At 41.0% G+C, this 16,974-nt stretch overlaps 1 protein-coding gene across 1 annotated transcript in view; it reads right to left on the bottom strand.

Moving 5' to 3' along the window:
• Nucleotides 1-681: 681 nt before the first annotated feature.
• Nucleotides 682-16,974, bottom strand: part of c2cd5 (C2 calcium dependent domain containing 5) — a 36,311-nt gene continuing 20,018 nt past the window's right edge. The window contains exons 11-29 of the mRNA XM_061722787.1: nucleotides 14,398-14,512; nucleotides 14,147-14,245; nucleotides 13,943-14,054; nucleotides 13,764-13,843; nucleotides 9,756-9,942; nucleotides 9,488-9,652; nucleotides 8,383-8,523; nucleotides 8,175-8,238; nucleotides 8,001-8,062; nucleotides 7,795-7,893; nucleotides 7,566-7,655; nucleotides 7,398-7,476; nucleotides 6,354-6,446; nucleotides 6,119-6,259; nucleotides 5,729-5,761; nucleotides 5,348-5,449; nucleotides 2,887-3,080; nucleotides 2,633-2,779; nucleotides 682-2,501 (exon numbers count right to left, since the gene is read on the bottom strand). Of these exons, the coding sequence (XP_061578771.1) occupies nucleotides 2,376-2,501; nucleotides 2,633-2,779; nucleotides 2,887-3,080; nucleotides 5,348-5,449; nucleotides 5,729-5,761; nucleotides 6,119-6,259; nucleotides 6,354-6,446; nucleotides 7,398-7,476; nucleotides 7,566-7,655; nucleotides 7,795-7,893; nucleotides 8,001-8,062; nucleotides 8,175-8,238; nucleotides 8,383-8,523; nucleotides 9,488-9,652; nucleotides 9,756-9,942; nucleotides 13,764-13,843; nucleotides 13,943-14,054; nucleotides 14,147-14,245; nucleotides 14,398-14,512 (2,129 nt within the window). The 3' untranslated portion in view covers nucleotides 682-2,375. The remainder of the gene's footprint in view (nucleotides 2,502-2,632; nucleotides 2,780-2,886; nucleotides 3,081-5,347; nucleotides 5,450-5,728; nucleotides 5,762-6,118; nucleotides 6,260-6,353; nucleotides 6,447-7,397; nucleotides 7,477-7,565; nucleotides 7,656-7,794; nucleotides 7,894-8,000; nucleotides 8,063-8,174; nucleotides 8,239-8,382; nucleotides 8,524-9,487; nucleotides 9,653-9,755; nucleotides 9,943-13,763; nucleotides 13,844-13,942; nucleotides 14,055-14,146; nucleotides 14,246-14,397; nucleotides 14,513-16,974) is intronic.

Raw genomic sequence — 16,974 nt, 5'->3', positions numbered from 1 at the left:
TTCATGGCATCCTCACTTCTGCCTCACTCATGGAGTGAAACAGCTTTGAAAGTGACCAAGTCGATTCGTCTTCGAGTTACATAGGCTACACGTTTTTGTTCATTTTCCCCCTTTTTGTAATTTAGCCTTTAGTGTTTTTTGTTTAATGTATTTATATAAATGGATACAAACTAAAATAAAAAAAACTTTGTCCATTGCTAAATTAATTAATTCAAATTGGATTACAGTAGGATTGGATTGACTGTACTGAAGTAGTCTGGAATTGAGCTTTACTTTCTCAAAGTACCCTGAAATGACATTTGTCTTGAATTGCCATTACAGAGAAACTAAACTGATTAAACATTTGAGCAATGCAATTAAGAGAAAAAAAAAGACCTAAGAATCAATTTTCTGTTATTCATTTTCTATAGTTTCCCCATGCCATCCAAACGTGAACATATTTCATTTTAAATTCAAAATCTACACGTTTTTGACTAGTGCTCAAGAACTGAGTGGTCATGCTTTAAAATCTATGAATTCATTACATTCTTGACACAACCAGACTTGACTCGTCTCCCCCAACCTCCCTATCCCTCTCCCCTTTACTATATTAAGATTTAAGAGTGCAAAGACCTGACAATTACTCATGCCAACCATGATTTAGAAAACATGTTTGGAGGTTTTATTAAGAAAAAGAAAGAGTTGGTTTGACTTTAGTTTATTGTGCATCTTACCAGGCAAACATACAGATTAATGGCAGTAAAAAGTGGGTCTGCATGCTGCTAATTAAAAAGCAAGAGCATCCAACTATATACATTCAAGTTTTAGACAAAACAACTGATCATACGAATAGATTAGAGTACCACTTCATATCCGACACACCAACGTAAATCCTGAAAATTTTACACAGGTCTTTATGTAATACTATGCAATTTTCAATAGTATGCTACAAAAATACTAAAATCTGAATTAAGACAATATATACATTTTATTTTCAGATGGCACAAACACTAGAAGATACTTCTTTCAATGCTGGACAGTAGAGACAAATCAGCAGCAAGATTAAGATGAACATCAGTACCAAAGCAACAACGATGAAGCCTGGAGGAGGAGATGAGCTGAAAATGAAGCTGGAGCTGTTTTCATACCAAACTTCAGTTTAGTATAAATCTTAAAGTTTATTCTATGAACCCCCCCACCCAAAAAAAAAAAAAAAAAATCAATTTTATTTACTTACTTCTCACATTATACCCTTCATTAATTGTCTATTCTTGCCAGAAATTACTCAATTAAACATAAATATACCGATTATGCCACTTTGTTTCCCCATATACGATCAATCAAAGAAATAAATAAAAAGGAAGCAAAACATTTTTAATTATAAAATAGCCACTAGAATACATACTTATTCTTCTGAAGGGAAAGTAATCACTCTTGCTCTTGCTCTTGGGGGGGGGGGTATTATGTCTGTAATGTGAGCCTCTCTTTTCTTTTTATAAGTTGCAAGACACTTTTTTCTAAAGTCAAAGCAAAATTTATCTTGGACACCCATCACCAGATGCCCCCCGCCCAAAAAAAAAAAATTATCTGTAGGTTACCGCCTGTTAAAAATACTGTTCCAGTAACTGGGATTATTATCTTTCAACGAAAAACAATACCAGATCATATTTACACATAACAGATTTTAAAACTGTACATCAATGAATTTTCTAGTATTAAAAGATGGAGATCAGAGTATAGCAGGGATGTTGGGAATCTTGCTCCTAAACTCCCGTACCCGGCTGGATTTTATATTGCGAAGAGGAGCAGCCGTCTAATGAAATTCAAATACTTTCTTTTACTGACACAAGTTGCTGAAAACAGAGAGTAACACTTGCAGTTATTTGGTTGCGTTTTAATTCTTTGTTTGTATACACGTTAATCCCTTTTAGGATGGCATTACAATGACATCTGATTTTATGGACGGACAAACTGGTTATAGCTGCCTCGCCTTTCTCTCACACCCAAACACAAAACTATGGCCGAACCATTATAACTGTGGGCGACCCTCAGTTTGAATGGCTGTAAAGTAAAAAAAAGGATTCAGATTGAACAGGGTTCTTTGGCTGATTTTTTTTTTTTTACCGAAAACGGTTAGAAAGACACTCAGAGCCACATCGGTATCTTGAAGGCTCTTGAAGCCTGTAGAGGCATATTGCACTCTTTTGTTAAGACAGCCTGCATGATTTTGAGTGAATGAGTAATTGGTCTCAATTATGTGCCCAAACCTTTGGATCTTTTAGAAAATATTAAGGCAAACACAAACTTGCTCTTGCTCAAATTTGGATGGCTAGACTAAAAAGTGTGTTCACTCCGTTTCTCCTGTTGTCAGAATCAGAGTCACGTGGTTTTCACTGTCATGTAGTGCCATCGGCTCCATTGCCACAAGTCTGTCCGATGTTTGTCACTGAGGCCGTGTGTTCCTGGTCCGTTTCCCTGACGCAGATCACTGCATCCCCACTCACATTAATGAGGCATTGAGCCTAAAAGGAAATGCAAATACACAACAATGACCCACAAGGATACCAAAATTCACCAAAAGAGAGTCAAATGTTATGAGTTGTTAGAAACTTTACCATTTGATTAAATACAATGGATTAGTTTGTGCATGTACCTGGTTCTTGTTTGGATTTTCCATTAAAACACAGTCTTTCATGCTGTAGGACACGACTGCGTTACCACCTAGAGCTGCTACATGAGCGCGAACCATGGAAAACACCTCTGCTATGAATGAATGGAGGAAGCCGCTTACCCCACCTTCCTGCAGAGCACAAACATATTCTTTGTAACGGATTCACACCTTGCACAGGATGATCCCAGCAACCAAGTTGATACACAATTACTCTTATTGTATCATTCATACAGTACCTCCCGTAAGGATGTGGTCTCTCTGATGAAAAACATGTTGATGATCCCAAGGTACTTAATGATGCGCGTCCCAGGGAGAAAGGAGAGTGGAGTCATCTTCACCACAGTCACCGTGCTGCCTCCAAAGCTGCGACTGGAGCGCAGTGAGCGGGAACGGCCCTCGGGCAGCGGACTGCAGTGCTCCAAGGATGAGACTGCAGGTTCAGACAGAACAAGCAGACGTGCGAGAGGGAGGCGTGAGAAGAAGAAAGGAGGAAGGGGGCATGAAGAAAATGGAGGTAACGTAAAACATGGAAAAACGGTGCAAGTTTAAAAGCAGAACACAAAGGAATGTCAATGTGTCAATGTTGTGCAAAAGTGCAACCCTGTTAGCATTTGCACAGCAGAAGTAACATGTACACTTATACAGTTAGCCAGAAATGATCCATAGCTGTATGAAACTTTGTTTATGTTGTAAGTCTAATGATCAACATTAAAACGTTTCTTACTTAAAAGTGCCTAAATAAAAGTATTTATGGCCTTTCTTGAAACATAAATGGCAAAAGTTACCTGCCATTCAAAACAACCACACAATTGTTTATAATTACTAAAAAGTATCTTAAAATGGTGATATTGTTTTCTGTCAATCGTGTCACCCCTTTGGCTTTATATTTCAGAACACCGTCTTGGTGAAGGGGTCCCTGCTGCCTGTGAACATTTTTTAACAGACTAGATGACATATTTTTACCTAGAATTTTAATGTAGTCTTATTTTCTCCTGAATTCACTGATTTGATGCCCTTTCTTAGCTATATAAAAAAAAAATTCCATTGCAACACATTTCTTCCCCTTAGCATGACATTCTAGAGGCAGAATGTTTGTGAATCTCTGAGAACTTCTGGTTCCCTCTTTGGTCAACATCCACCAAGACCAATCTCACATTCAGGTGTTGCTATCAGTACAGTTCACATACATCAGAATGGTGTTGAAAGAGACTCTTTGAATGTACATAACAAAAATAACTAATCCAGATTCAGGATAAAATTGTCTGGTAGTCTGCAGAAGAAAAACTGGTGTTTTACACCACTGGAACTTCCGACAAGAGGATCGTAAATATAAAGCCAAACTCAAGAAATGATTAACAGAAAGCAATCTGACTTCAGTCCAAAGCTGAAAACCATCCAGGATCTGGAGGGGACCGAGTACCAGGGCACTGGGAAAGAAGATCATGGACTTGAAGACTGGCACAAAAAAAAAGCAAAATGCAGGAAAAACCTGTAAAAGTTTGTTAAAAATTAAATGAAAGGTTGAGAATGCGTAATAACTTTAGTTCCAAAAAAACACATTTGAATATATACAAGTTAAATTTAAATAAACATGTTAAATATTGTTGACATTTCTAATGCAGTCATTTTTTACAAGTCTAACTGTGACCAAAAAGCAAAAAAAAAGTATAGATTGCAATTTGGCCTTGGTATGAAAAATTTGAGGCTTAACTGTATGTGTGCGGGTTAAGCGGTCTTGATGTAAATAGCACATGACATTCCATGCAATGGTGTTCATATGTGTTAGCAGAATCACTTGAAAAGCATGCGCTGCCATGCAAGTCGAGCAACGGAGCCAAACAGACGATGTCTGCAGACAGACACACAGACCTGGGCACAGCTGTTTACATGTGTGAATACAGTATCAACAGTGAAGTACATGAGAGGGTATTCCTACATTTTGGCATTTGTGAACAAGGCTTGAGACATGGAGACGGACAGAGAGAGCTATGCGCTGAGCTGGGCACATGAACACAAACCAGAGTGTGAAAGGTGCTCCATTGTCTAATGCGAAGTTACCTGATGTGGCTTCCTTTCTTCACAACAGGAACCTTCAGAGCCACACATTACACATACTGTGCACAGGGCTGAAAATCATACTAGCTCTTGCAGAAAAGCATTGCGCTCAGCCTACCATGATTATAAACAGATAAGTCTTCAAAAACATGATAAAGACATAAGATGCTTTAGCATTCACACCCCGCATTCTTAAAAATCATGACTTCTTTTAAAGTTAAAGCAGATTCAGCGGTGCAAATGCAGAAAAAAAATGGTAGGTATTCTTTAAAAGAAATTGTAGCATGCAGATCTACACAAGCGCCAAGAAAAATAAATGCTACACACTGTATGAAAGAAGATGGAAAAAAGAAAGAGATAGCCTTTAGACTTGTCATCATGGTTGCCGTTGGCGACAGGCGGTTGTAAAGCTGTTGATTGGGATTCCTCTGAGAAGCTGTGTCAACTTTCACACTCTTGCCTAAAAGCCAGTGCTTGATTTACAATGCTCTGCCCCTCCCACCCCCACCCCCATCCCCACCCCACCGGCATGCATGGAGGGGTGTGTGAGTGTGTATGTCAGCATGTGCGATTTCTTGTGAAACCGTGTTCTGTATTCGTGGGTATGATCACCAGAGTGTGCTAGAGACTGTGTCCTCCTACTTGTCTTAACTGATCCTCGTCTTATGGTGTGAGCTTTCAGCCTAAGCAGCTCTAGCCAGGTGCTGCATCTGTCTGCAAAGGAACCGTAATCAACGGAGGCAGCTGGAGAGAACACATACAAACACGCGCACACACGCAGCCCACACCCAAACATAGACAAACGCAACAACGAGAAAAGAGAACACAAAAAAAAACAAACAAACAATAAAAGACAAAAAAAAAAACAGAAGAACAGAAAAAAAAAAAAAACTGGATGAGGTTTGGGAGTGGCTCAAGATAACTCTCCGAGACACAAGGATGAAAAGTCAAAACAAGGCAGTGTAGAAGTTTTGTTGACCGAGAGTGGAGTAAGGGTGGATAGGAGACGAGGGCGGGGCTTACCTCTGGATGACACATTGGTACTCTCTGGGACACCTGGTACACACACACAAACATCATAGTCTAGCTTTGAAGAGAGTTGAGCGGGAATCTTTTGCTTTCTTCACTTCGTTAACCCAATATGTTTATTAGCTACACCCACATTCCCAATCACCAAAAAAATGGTTTTACAAACCGCCCCGGGTCTGCCGCAGATCAAAATTTTTGAGAGACGGAAAGAGTAGTGTGGATGCCAGGTGTAACCATAACAAAGTATTAATGTTCATAATGATTATGCATCATTGTGGACATAGCGTACATGATTTGAACAACACAAGGTCAACTATGTTAATGAATTTATTTCCTTTTAATGGAAGGGAGGCCACGCTGTTTCACAAGCACATCTCTTCTAGAAAATGTAATACCGTCGTCTAAGGTCACAGCTAAACAAACACAACCAGCTACTACACATCGGTGTTCCTTTACCTGCTGAACGAACCATAACCAGCTGATTTTGGCAGAGTTTTGCAGAAGGGATGAATAAAGAGACTGTACCTGAAGTGTTAGTGGAGGAGATGAGCAATGCTTGTTAGTGAAGCAGGGGAAGAGGTCGAGGAGGGAGGGGGGAAAAGTCCTTGTTAGAAGATACCTGAGATTTTGGAGGAAGGCTGAGAGCTGATGGATGACGAGTCGGCACATAACTCCAGAGGAAACTGCAGCTGTTCTTCAGCCTCAATGCCACCTGAAAAGACATGCACACCATCATCCATCTCCTGCTGCTTGATCTGAAAAACTCAATCTGAGATTTTTCTCCACACTCTCCCACCACAAAAACATGCATGCAAGATTGATTGGTGACTCTAAATTAACAATAGGATTAAGTACATATCTGGGTTGTCACATCCAGCCCTGTACAACCTTAAACAAGTTGAAAGACTACAGAAAATGGATGGCTAGATGAACATTTTCCAACCTCCAACAAACTTTGTGCAAGCTTTTATTAATTTTATTTTTTAACGTCACTTGAACCAGTTTCAAAAGCCCATTTTACACCTTTTTTTTCAAGGTGGGACTGCTGCACTTTTGTTGAGTTTCCGAGTGCCTTTTACTGGTACTAGTGTTAATATGATTGCCATGAGGCAGCAAATCAGATGTACCGAGTTGGCTTTTACCAGTGACTCATATTCAGAAAATAAACTACGCTTCATGGTATCAGCAGATGTTGCATATGTACGGAAGAGAAGTAGGGCCACTGAAGAAAAAGAAAGGAATTCTGAGGTTAAAATCAGAATTCTGACTTTTTTTTTTTTTTTTTAGAAATGGAAAAAAAAACCTACCCTAAAAATCAGCATGAAGGGAGCAAGTAAGTAAATGCTGAAAGATGCACATATGTACTAATGTGAACCGTATCTGTGACGAATGTCAACGGTAGTTGTAAGTAGTAGTGAGTCGTGTCATAAACATAGTAAGAAAAGCAAGATGTTGAATTGTAAAACCCTCCATCTGCCTTCACCCTGCCTCCAGCCCATTCAACCTGCTTGTCTACATTGAAAAATTGAGCCAGAAATCAGAACAGGGGGCGGCTTGAACATAACTCCTGTCAGCAAAAAGTTCTGTTTGTGTGGGTTGATTATTTTTTTGTCAACATTTATATCAGTGACAAACCAAAACAAACAAAATTTACCAGAAATACCTTTGGTGATAAGCTTCTCAGCTGGCTTCTCCTGAGTCTGGTCTTTGTCAAATGTCATGGCAACCGCTGTCACCGAAACCTGGTAGGGAGACAAATGTATTTCTGCCAACATTCACATTACTGATGTGCTTCATTTCAATAAAACATAGATGTCCTAAAACCTCCAACCTGAATCAGCTCTTCTTCTGGCACTGCTACAGCGAAGTTGAGATGACAAAGACAGCAGGGAACCATCGAGCGCAACTTGAAATAAAAACTCTGAAACAAACATGAGGAATTGTGGACATAGTTCACAAGATTCAAAACTCATCTACAGCGAGACACAGTAGTTGAGTGCAACATTAGCATTTAAAATGACAAGCATGGTTCTATTTACAGAAAAATGAAGTCTTCTTACCTTTAGTAGATTCTCACAAAGGTCAGTGAAGATCTTATTTAAGCATTGGTTCGTTAAATTGGCATTGCTCAATCTAAGGACCCTCACTGATGTAAACATCTAAAACACAATATATAGAAAAAGAAAGTGGCAGAGTATAAATTTAAAAACGAAAAGAGTACATTACTGACAATGTTTCTACAATTAAACTCAGCGTGTAGTTGCACCTGTACTCCAGAAGTCCAGTTACAAATTCCAGGCATGATCTCGGTATTGCAGCTATGGAAGCCTGAAGAAGGCAGCAAAAGGAGAAAGAGGGCAAGAAAAAAAAAAAAAATCAATTAAAGTTTTAACACTACCAAAGCATAGTGACTGCTTTAGAAATTGTACATGGCATGTACCTGCAGGGGGAGGTGCATCAGTAAGCAGAGAGTGAATATCCTCAACAGCATCTGTGTCATCGATCTATGGAGAGAGAGAGAAAAAAAAAAAGAAAATGTACCATTTCATACAGATGTAAATGCATGAAAATGTATCAAATTGTGTAATATATATATATATATATATATATATATATATATATATATATATATATATATATATATATACCTCCAGGACGAAGGCATCCTTTTTGCCGTGGGACAAATCCAGCTCTGATAATTCATCAGAGCTTTCTGACTGGGAGCGAAAAAGTCTGGATCGGTGCCTTGGCTCAGGGATGGGAGAACCTACACCTTCCTCTGTCAGCTCCTGCAACAAAGAGACGAGGCATCCGTTAACTCTGAACCACCACACTATTTCACATCCGCCCTGAGGGTATAGCTAGTAAAATTACTATGTTAGTAATAATTTACATGCTCACATGTAAACCTCCACAGCCCCTGACAGTCCCAGACTCTCACACACTCTGTGTCTCTTTCTCAAGCACGCACACACACAGAGACACACACACCGTTAATTTGATGATCACTCAGGAAAGTAAGACGTGGGACAATCACAACACTGTAAAAATACACAAGTGCGATGTGACTGGGCAGAGTAGATGGTAATAATTCATCACAGATTGAAAGAATACAGCAAATGGCCTCAAGATTCTGAGGAGTTACACATTATTTTGCTCCTAAAAGTTTCCTGTTAAAAGACATCAACCGTTACAGCAGAGGCGGTGTAGTAATGTGATTAATAGAGTGAAATTAACTGTCATGCTTTGCTGTGTCTCACAGCTAAAAGCTGGCATGCTCAGTACCATGTTTGTGCCGCAGAACACCTCAGGGTCCAGGGCAAATAATTTCTTTGATGATCAAAAAGAGACAAGAGGAGTGAGTTGATTATGAGAGAGCATACAGTCCAGTCTAGAGCAATGCAAGTATTTGGACAAATGGTGGTTGGGAGAAGTGTCAACAAAACTAACAAGAAAAAAAATAAAATCATAAGTGTAGCACCAATAATACTCAAAAAGATCTGAACATAATTTTAATATCATTGATTATGCTATTTTGTATTCAAGGATTTTGTGTTAATTAAATTACCTTCTGTGGCCTAACAGGGTTTATAATTGCCCCCAATGACACAATGATTTGCAAGAGTGCTGTAACTCTGGAAATGCTACTCTATGAAAAAAAAACAAAAAACTGCATAACGCAGTGCAACTTGCACGCTTTTTTCCACAATGCTCAGTTTTTTACAGATAACTAAAGATTATTGCATGTCTCACCGGAGGGGTTATGTGATACAGCTCTTTGTTCTTGGCAATGGTGTCATTGATCCTTTTCTGGATATTTAACATATGCTGCTCATTGCTCAAGTCGCCGGGAGTCTTTCCTGCAATTTGAATTCCTCCTGGAGCAGGCAGGGCTGTCAAGTACACTCCTGTAGCAGACTGGAGAGAAAAACACACACATACACACACACAGTTAATGCACAGGGGGTGCACCATGCAAATAAATGGTTCGCTAGTTTGTTTGCTTAAACAGGGAACCCACAGCTAGACCCAGAAGCATGTTCTCGCCAACACTGATCTGTATGCGCAGCCCAAACAGAGCATTCATGCTCCGCAGTTTAAGTTTATTCATCAGCTGAGTGTGCAGTTCATATTCCATGAAAGGCAGCAGGTTGGAGATTGCCGTAGCATTCACTTCACCCTGGGCTTTCTTCTTCAGACGACATAGCCTAAAAGACAACAAGTACTGGCATTAAAAGTGGAGATTTCTTATGAATAAACAAAAGTTATGTGTCAAGAAAATACATTGGGTATAGACCTGAGATCAAATAAATATGTCAAAACATGCCTCTGCCTATAAAACTTTTATTTATTGTAATTTTAGCGTTTCAAATACTGCATCGTCATCCCTCTGAAAAAAAAACTCTTGTTCTTCTTGGCTCGGTGTTTCACTGTGGGAATCGCCTGCTCGTGACTTCTACAGAAGCTCCAATGACACCATGTCCGTGTTGTGACAGACCGGTTGGGCCATGCTAAGGGCTCCACCCCTCCTGTTGTTTCAGCCAACTGACCCCTCTCATTCTCCCTTTCTTCTCCGTGAGAAACAAGAGCAAAGGTCCTTCATCGTGTTCGGGGCAAGGTTTGGTTAGCTTCCCAACTGTTCTCAGGCATCACGGAGAGGTGTACGCTGCCATACGCAGTTCCAAGGTCTGGCCTGTATCGTGCTGAGTAAGTTCTTCGTAGGAAGACTACTGCATGGTCATTGGAACAGAGACCGCATCAAGGTGCATTGTTTCACTGCTATGCCGTTTTTGTGAGCAGGGTCAGTCATGTGACTCAAGCTAACGCATCATGGTGAGCTGTGATTTGCATTAATATGTCAGCAAGACCCTGTATTCAGCTAATCTGTCACGAGGGGCTTGCAACCATGACCTGTTGCAAGCTCCAACTCATCCCTGCAGCTTCCAACAGAGAGGCTAACGTGTAAGGACGAGCTCTATTGGCTATGACTGCTACTGTACCTCCACCAAAGGGTCAGAGCCAAAAGGCCTCCAAAGAGGCCTCCATTTCAGGCAGGGACCCTCACCCGATCTGTATTGCATGTACGAGTGCTCAACACACTCAGACTTTGCTGGCAAACCCGCAGGAACATCCGCACTGCTCTTCGATGCCAGAAAAAGTCCTTGAAAAAAGGCTGAATGGCAGTGGCATATTTGGCAGGACCCCGGCACGTCTGCCGCTGTGGCAGCGGCCGCAGAGAATGTCCATCAGCACAATTTGGGGGGACATGATGGACGCTGAATCCCTGGCCATGCCATGCCCCCCTTTTTTTTTTTGGATGGTCTTCTCGAGCTGGATCCAGCTGCGGAGGGTGAAGCCAACTATGACCTCCTCTAAGGGGATGAAATGGAGGAAGATGATGGTGAATCATCTTTCCCAGCCCAAGACTCTGAGCCTCCCAGTGGGGCAGATGTCAGTTCCCCAGCAGACAACAATCTGTACCGTGTCTGTAGACGGGCTGCAATGAAGCTGGGTATTCCACGGCCAGCTGTTAGGGATGCTGAAGGGGCAGAACATAAACTTTTAGAAGAGATGAGCCGTCACCTGGACTCGAACTCCAAACCATGCCCTATGGTGCCCTATGGGATGAAATTTGTGTTGCAATAGATCTCATGCTCATCCAGGGGGGCGGTACAAGACTGTGTTCATGTGATGGGACTGATAGTTTCTGAGAAGGCCCTATGGTGAAATCTGTCAGGCCTCAGTGATTCCCAAAAGTGTGAAGTAATTTACGCAGCCTATGATCCAACTATGGGTCTCTTTGGCACAGCCTTGGAGTAAATGGGAGAAACAAGCACCCATAGAAAGCAGGAGGATAAAGCTTTCAACCTTTGTTTACCATGCAAGCCATCAGCCAGGGGGAGCTCACGATCTATCCAAGAGGACAATCGGAGACAGCTGAGCTGACGGCGTCACCCCTGCCAGCTTGGACGGTGAGGCGGCATGCATGCGCAGTTCACCCCTTGGTAATGTCAACAATTTCACAGTGTTACAGGCTGCAGTTTCCAGTGAAACCACCCAGATACAATGGGGTGTTAGTTTCACTTGCCAACGAGGATTCAACCCACGTCTTGGAGGAGGAGATTGCTGCTAAACATAAAAACAATCAGAGCAGGACCAAACGAGGCTGGCCAGGGCCTCTACTCCCGCCATTTCCTCATTCCAAAGAAAGGCGGCTTGCTCAGACCCATTCTCAATCTGTGTGTCTTAAACAAACACTTAAGAAAGTATACAGTCAGAACGTCAACACAAAAAGTACTGAGCCGCTCAATTTTAACAAGACTTGTTCCTAACGATCCATCTTCTCGACGCATATTCTCACATTGCCATTTATCTTCCACACAGGAAGTTCCTCAGGTTTGCGTATCAAGGCACAGCCTACGAAAGCATCTGGGCTTTTTCTGGTCCCGAGGGTTTTCAGCAAGTGTGTGGCGGCAGCGCCGTCCCCTCTGAGTAACCTCGGCATCAGAACATTTTCACACATTTACGATTACCTCTGACGCGGTGCATCTCAGGAGCAGGCAATGAGGGACTCTGATGTGTCTCTGATTAGTCATCTCATCAATCACGGGTTCAGAATAAACTACATAAAGAGCCACTTAGATGTACAAAGTATTTTGCACTCAAGATTAACTTCCTTCCACGAGGATCACTTTCAGCCAGTGCATGACTCATTTTCCGCTGGGAACAGTTGTGTCATTCGGACTTTGCCTGTGCTTTTTCAGCCTCAATTTGGGTACTAATGATGAGCAATTTTCAGCGATGGGTCACATCATTACGGCTATATCCCCCACCGTCATCTCTGACGCAGAGTGAAAACTTCAGGAGCGTGTATAGGAGCTGCTGGGGGTGTTTGCGTCCCGGGTTACCATGACAACAGATGCATCCTTGAAAAGATGGGGTGCGACTATGATAGGCAGAGTAGTGAATAGTGGCTGGTCACAAAAGATGTCTCAGGTGCGCATACATTTGTTCAAGATGCAGGTAGTTTTGCTAGCTTCAAGACATGTTCTGCCATATCTAGAGGGACTTGGAGTAACCCTCTGTATGGATACTGGAAACTACATCCCCAAGTAAAGAAACAGATCTTGCAGAGGTACGGCGATGCTGCCGTAGATCTCTGCCTCATGGGAAAACACCCAGTGTCTCCTTACAGTGAGCCCTAGGGTTCACCAAGGTGTGTCTGTGTGGCCCAATCCAGTTTTTGTGCCTAAGGTGATAGAATCATCATACTGGTGTCCATCAGTAAAGCTGTGGGCTTTCCATTTCCCATATTTTCCAATACCAGAGGAACAGAGACTCAACACACTGTGTCCTATTCAGGCCGTTAAGCTGGCATCAGGAAGTCTGATGAGGTATTTGTTTCATGCTCCTCACAGGGGCAAGCCTGTGTCCCCACAGTCACACTGGATTGTGGACACCATTCCTTTGTTTTACAGGTGTAAAAGAGCCCCCTGGTGGGGTCAGAGCTCATTCTACTTGGAGGATGGCACTGTAGGTGAGGTTTAATGCTATCCCAGAGTGGACCATATCTCCCAGTGAAACACCGAGCACTATTAGAAAAAAAAACGTTTAGTTACTGTTTCTTCGATAACAGAGTGAGGTATTTCACCAACACTTCCCTTCTTGCATAGGCATGGTAAGAAAGCTTGTCTAGAATAAGCAGGAAGGGGTCGATTGGCTGAGACAACACGAGGGGCGGAGCCCTGAGCACTCTGTTTTCAAAGAACCAGGGATTACATGTTCTTCTCTCCCTCCTGTGTTCTGATTTCTTTTTTTTTTTTTTTTTTTTTTTTTTAAAGACAGACTGATTTTAGAAAGGGTGGACTGAAAAGAAAAAAACATTGGATGGATATATTGTACTCACAGTTATTACTTGGACCAGTATTTTTGGAGTGAATTAAATAGTAAAAAATGTCTGAACTGATGCGTTTATTAACAATAAAAGTCTCAAATAAGAAACACTGAGAAGGTTGGTTTTTTTTTTTACCTGGCCTGAATGAGGCAGCCTTTCCCTGTGACAGCTGCTTCTGCTGGCAAGTCGATTGTTGTGAACAGCACGTCAGGAACCTTTAAAAAACATAATTAAATTATTATTTTTAAACAGAGCAAAACTTTTGTTTATTTTTTTTGGGGAAGAGGATACATTTTCAGATATACGTCTGCCACCTTTTGACGTCTGCAGTGGTAACAATAGGTGAGCTGTGCAGGAAATGGCATGTTGAGCTCATCATATGGGATGTGACAGAAGCCACAGGTAAGAGGAGATGGCTCATCAAACCTGGCGAAGGACACAAACATATGGTATCAGTGTCTGAGTTTCCCCGTAGTCTTCCGAGTGACGACGTACAAAACAAACCCAATGAAATCCACCTGTGGTCTGTGCTTCCAATGTCAAGGCAGCCTTCTCGCATGTATCGAGGATTTAAGATGGCTGCTGTGCCCGAGGCTGACAGAATACACACCTCTTCACTGTGAAGCAGGAAGTCAAAAGAAAAATGGGAAAGACATGAGAACAGGGCTTGAAGTCTTGTGTTTAACACTGATAGCATGCCATTGATTAAAAAAGATAAATAAGGCAACTTATTTTATTTTTTACATTGAAGCGAGGAGGTAATGCATACCAGATGCTTGTGCTCTCACTGTAACCAATGACAGCATGGCAAGCAAGAGCTTTGGCATGAGATTTGATCTCCTGGCGAATCTCTTCCCACCAGGCATCGCGCGTTTCTGGCTCATCTGCAAAACACAGAAGTCTGAATCAAACGGCTTTCACCAAAACATTTCAATAATGCTTGAATCATCTTTTAACCTAAACTATGAGTGAAGTCTAGAAAAAGAATCTGTTAACACTAAATGTAAATGACTTCCTTTACAGGCTTGTTGGTGCAACTTCAAAAACGCACCAATAAGTCTGTGTATAATTTGACTGCTTTTGACTTACCAAAATAAAACAGACAGCCAGCATTAGACTGTGTTTTTGGTGATTTGTGAATTAAATGGTATGTCAGGTTCAAAAGCAAGCAAAAACCAAAAGGTTGTTTTATAAAATAAAGTAATGCTAAGAATGGTTTATGAGAAACTGGGCATGACGATGAAGGCCAAGTCAATGAAGAAATCATCTGTGAGACTTCTTGACGATACTGGAACTGTGCATGGTCTAAAACTAGACAGGAAGTGACAGCATTTTTTCAGGCTGATTGGAGATTGTTTAAAGTTGATGCGTTTTTTTTTTTCTTTAATCCTGTTTTTCAAGTTTTGAAATATAAAAGTGCACCTCATGCACCTTTTTTTTTTTTTCTTCTTAATTCTCACTATCAACATGAACTACAGATGCATATATAAAAACAGCTACAGTCCCCAACTCAGTTTTGTCATTTATTTAGCATGGAGATATGAAGATTTAAAACAAGTTGATTTATGACCCGTAGCACCTTGTTTCGCCTCAGTGTGCTTAATGCAATACTGTAGTCATAAATCTGGTGCTTTGTTAAATAACCGCCTGCCTGTCTGGAGAAGAGTGTAAGCTGCTACAACAACACGGAGGAGTAGCATAACACCATCTCACAAGCAGTGGTGGACAGCACTTTGAGAAACATGACTCTCTGAGACTAATAAGCAAACAGTTGGAAAATGACAGTGATCACCCTCTTAAATGTGAGTTTCAGCTGCTCCCATCAGGTCGGAGGTTCAGGGTACCTGCTTGCAAAACGAAACGTTATAAAAATAGCTTTGTACTAGCAGCCATCAGTGCCATTAATAAGTGAGGGAACTGCAACATAACTTTGTATTTATGTTTTGTATTGTTTCCTTTATCTTGTTTTTATGAAAAGGCACATTTTTTATCCTTTTGCTTGGTTTTAATATTTTAGTGTTTTTTTTTCTACTGATGTTTTAACTTATCTTGATTCTTATCTTGGGGCCGTCCTTCTTGTTCTTTGTTCTTTTAGCCAAAGCACTGTTGTCACTTTATCTTATCCTGTGTTGTTGAGTGTATGGTTTTATATTGTATGAGGAGGCACTCACTGTGAACCAAATTTACCCAAGGGTACTATAATAAATCTATCTATCTATCTATCTGCCAACTGTCTTACAAACAGGTAAAACCTAATCAGTTGCATTTATTTTTATTCAAATGGTGTTGCTATCAGTTTCAGAGCCTCCGTTTCAGTCGTAACTGTCTGTAAATATTGTTTTTTGTATAGGAAACATGAGCCGTGCTTTTATAACCGTTCATACTTTAGATATTTTCGCACGCAAGTCTGCATTAAACAGATTTATGTTATGCGTTCCAAAATTTGGATCTGTTGGTCACCAGTGAAGTTAATGATTTTAGGTACCAGCCGAAAAAAGTGCGTCCAAATCTAAAACATTAAATTAGCTGTGTTCTCTTTGTCTCATCTGAATCAGCATCACTAACAGAAAGAACATGGGTTAAAAAAAACAATGTATTTAGATTGTGGTGGAATTAAAAACACACACAAAAAAAGAAACCTTTACGGCTAAGTGGGAGCCGGATGTGTGTTACCCACTGCAAAAATGAGTCAAATCAACCCGGATGGAGTCTAAATTACGGGTGTGTTTGAGTAGTCTGATGACACTGTTTTCCGAACATCTATATGTTATTGACACAGTTTTGAAGAGCCTAATTGTTGCAAGCTGGGAGATTAATCTCACTTATATGGTTACTGATTACTGAACCAAGAGGATGAAAAGGAAGCTGCTTTAGAGCATTGAGTCCATGTGACTCCGTGGGAAGGCAACATGCTGACGGAGTCCCAGAGAGAGGGAGGAGCTTAACCGTTTGGTGAGATGACAGTGAGATATGAATGAAGGAAGAAGAATGGGTGATATAACTAAGGAGGACTAATGGTAGGTGGTAGGGTGTCAGGCCCAGGATGCGGGTTCTTTTAAACCAGCAGCAGCATGTCATACAGACACAGGCTCATCAACATGCGCGCTCATGGGCAGAGAAGGGCCATATTCATTCACTCAAGTCCATAAAATCTAGTCCCATCTTTGAATAAGATAATTGAGCATTACTATACTTCTTCCATCTTCCAAGCTCACTACTTATCCCTCAGTGCCCATCTAACATCCCTTATTCTGTTTTAATGTATACCCCCTTCCCCAAAGAAAAAATAAATAAAAGTCAATCAATCTGCCTTTCATGCATCCATCCATCACTCCTCCCTCACTCT

The sequence above is a fragment of the Cololabis saira genome, chromosome 5 (genome assembly GCF_033807715.1).
Source record: "Cololabis saira isolate AMF1-May2022 chromosome 5, fColSai1.1, whole genome shotgun sequence".
Lineage (NCBI taxonomy): Eukaryota > Metazoa > Chordata > Actinopteri > Beloniformes > Belonidae > Cololabis > Cololabis saira.
This window is presented reverse-complemented; position numbering and strand designations above follow the sequence as displayed.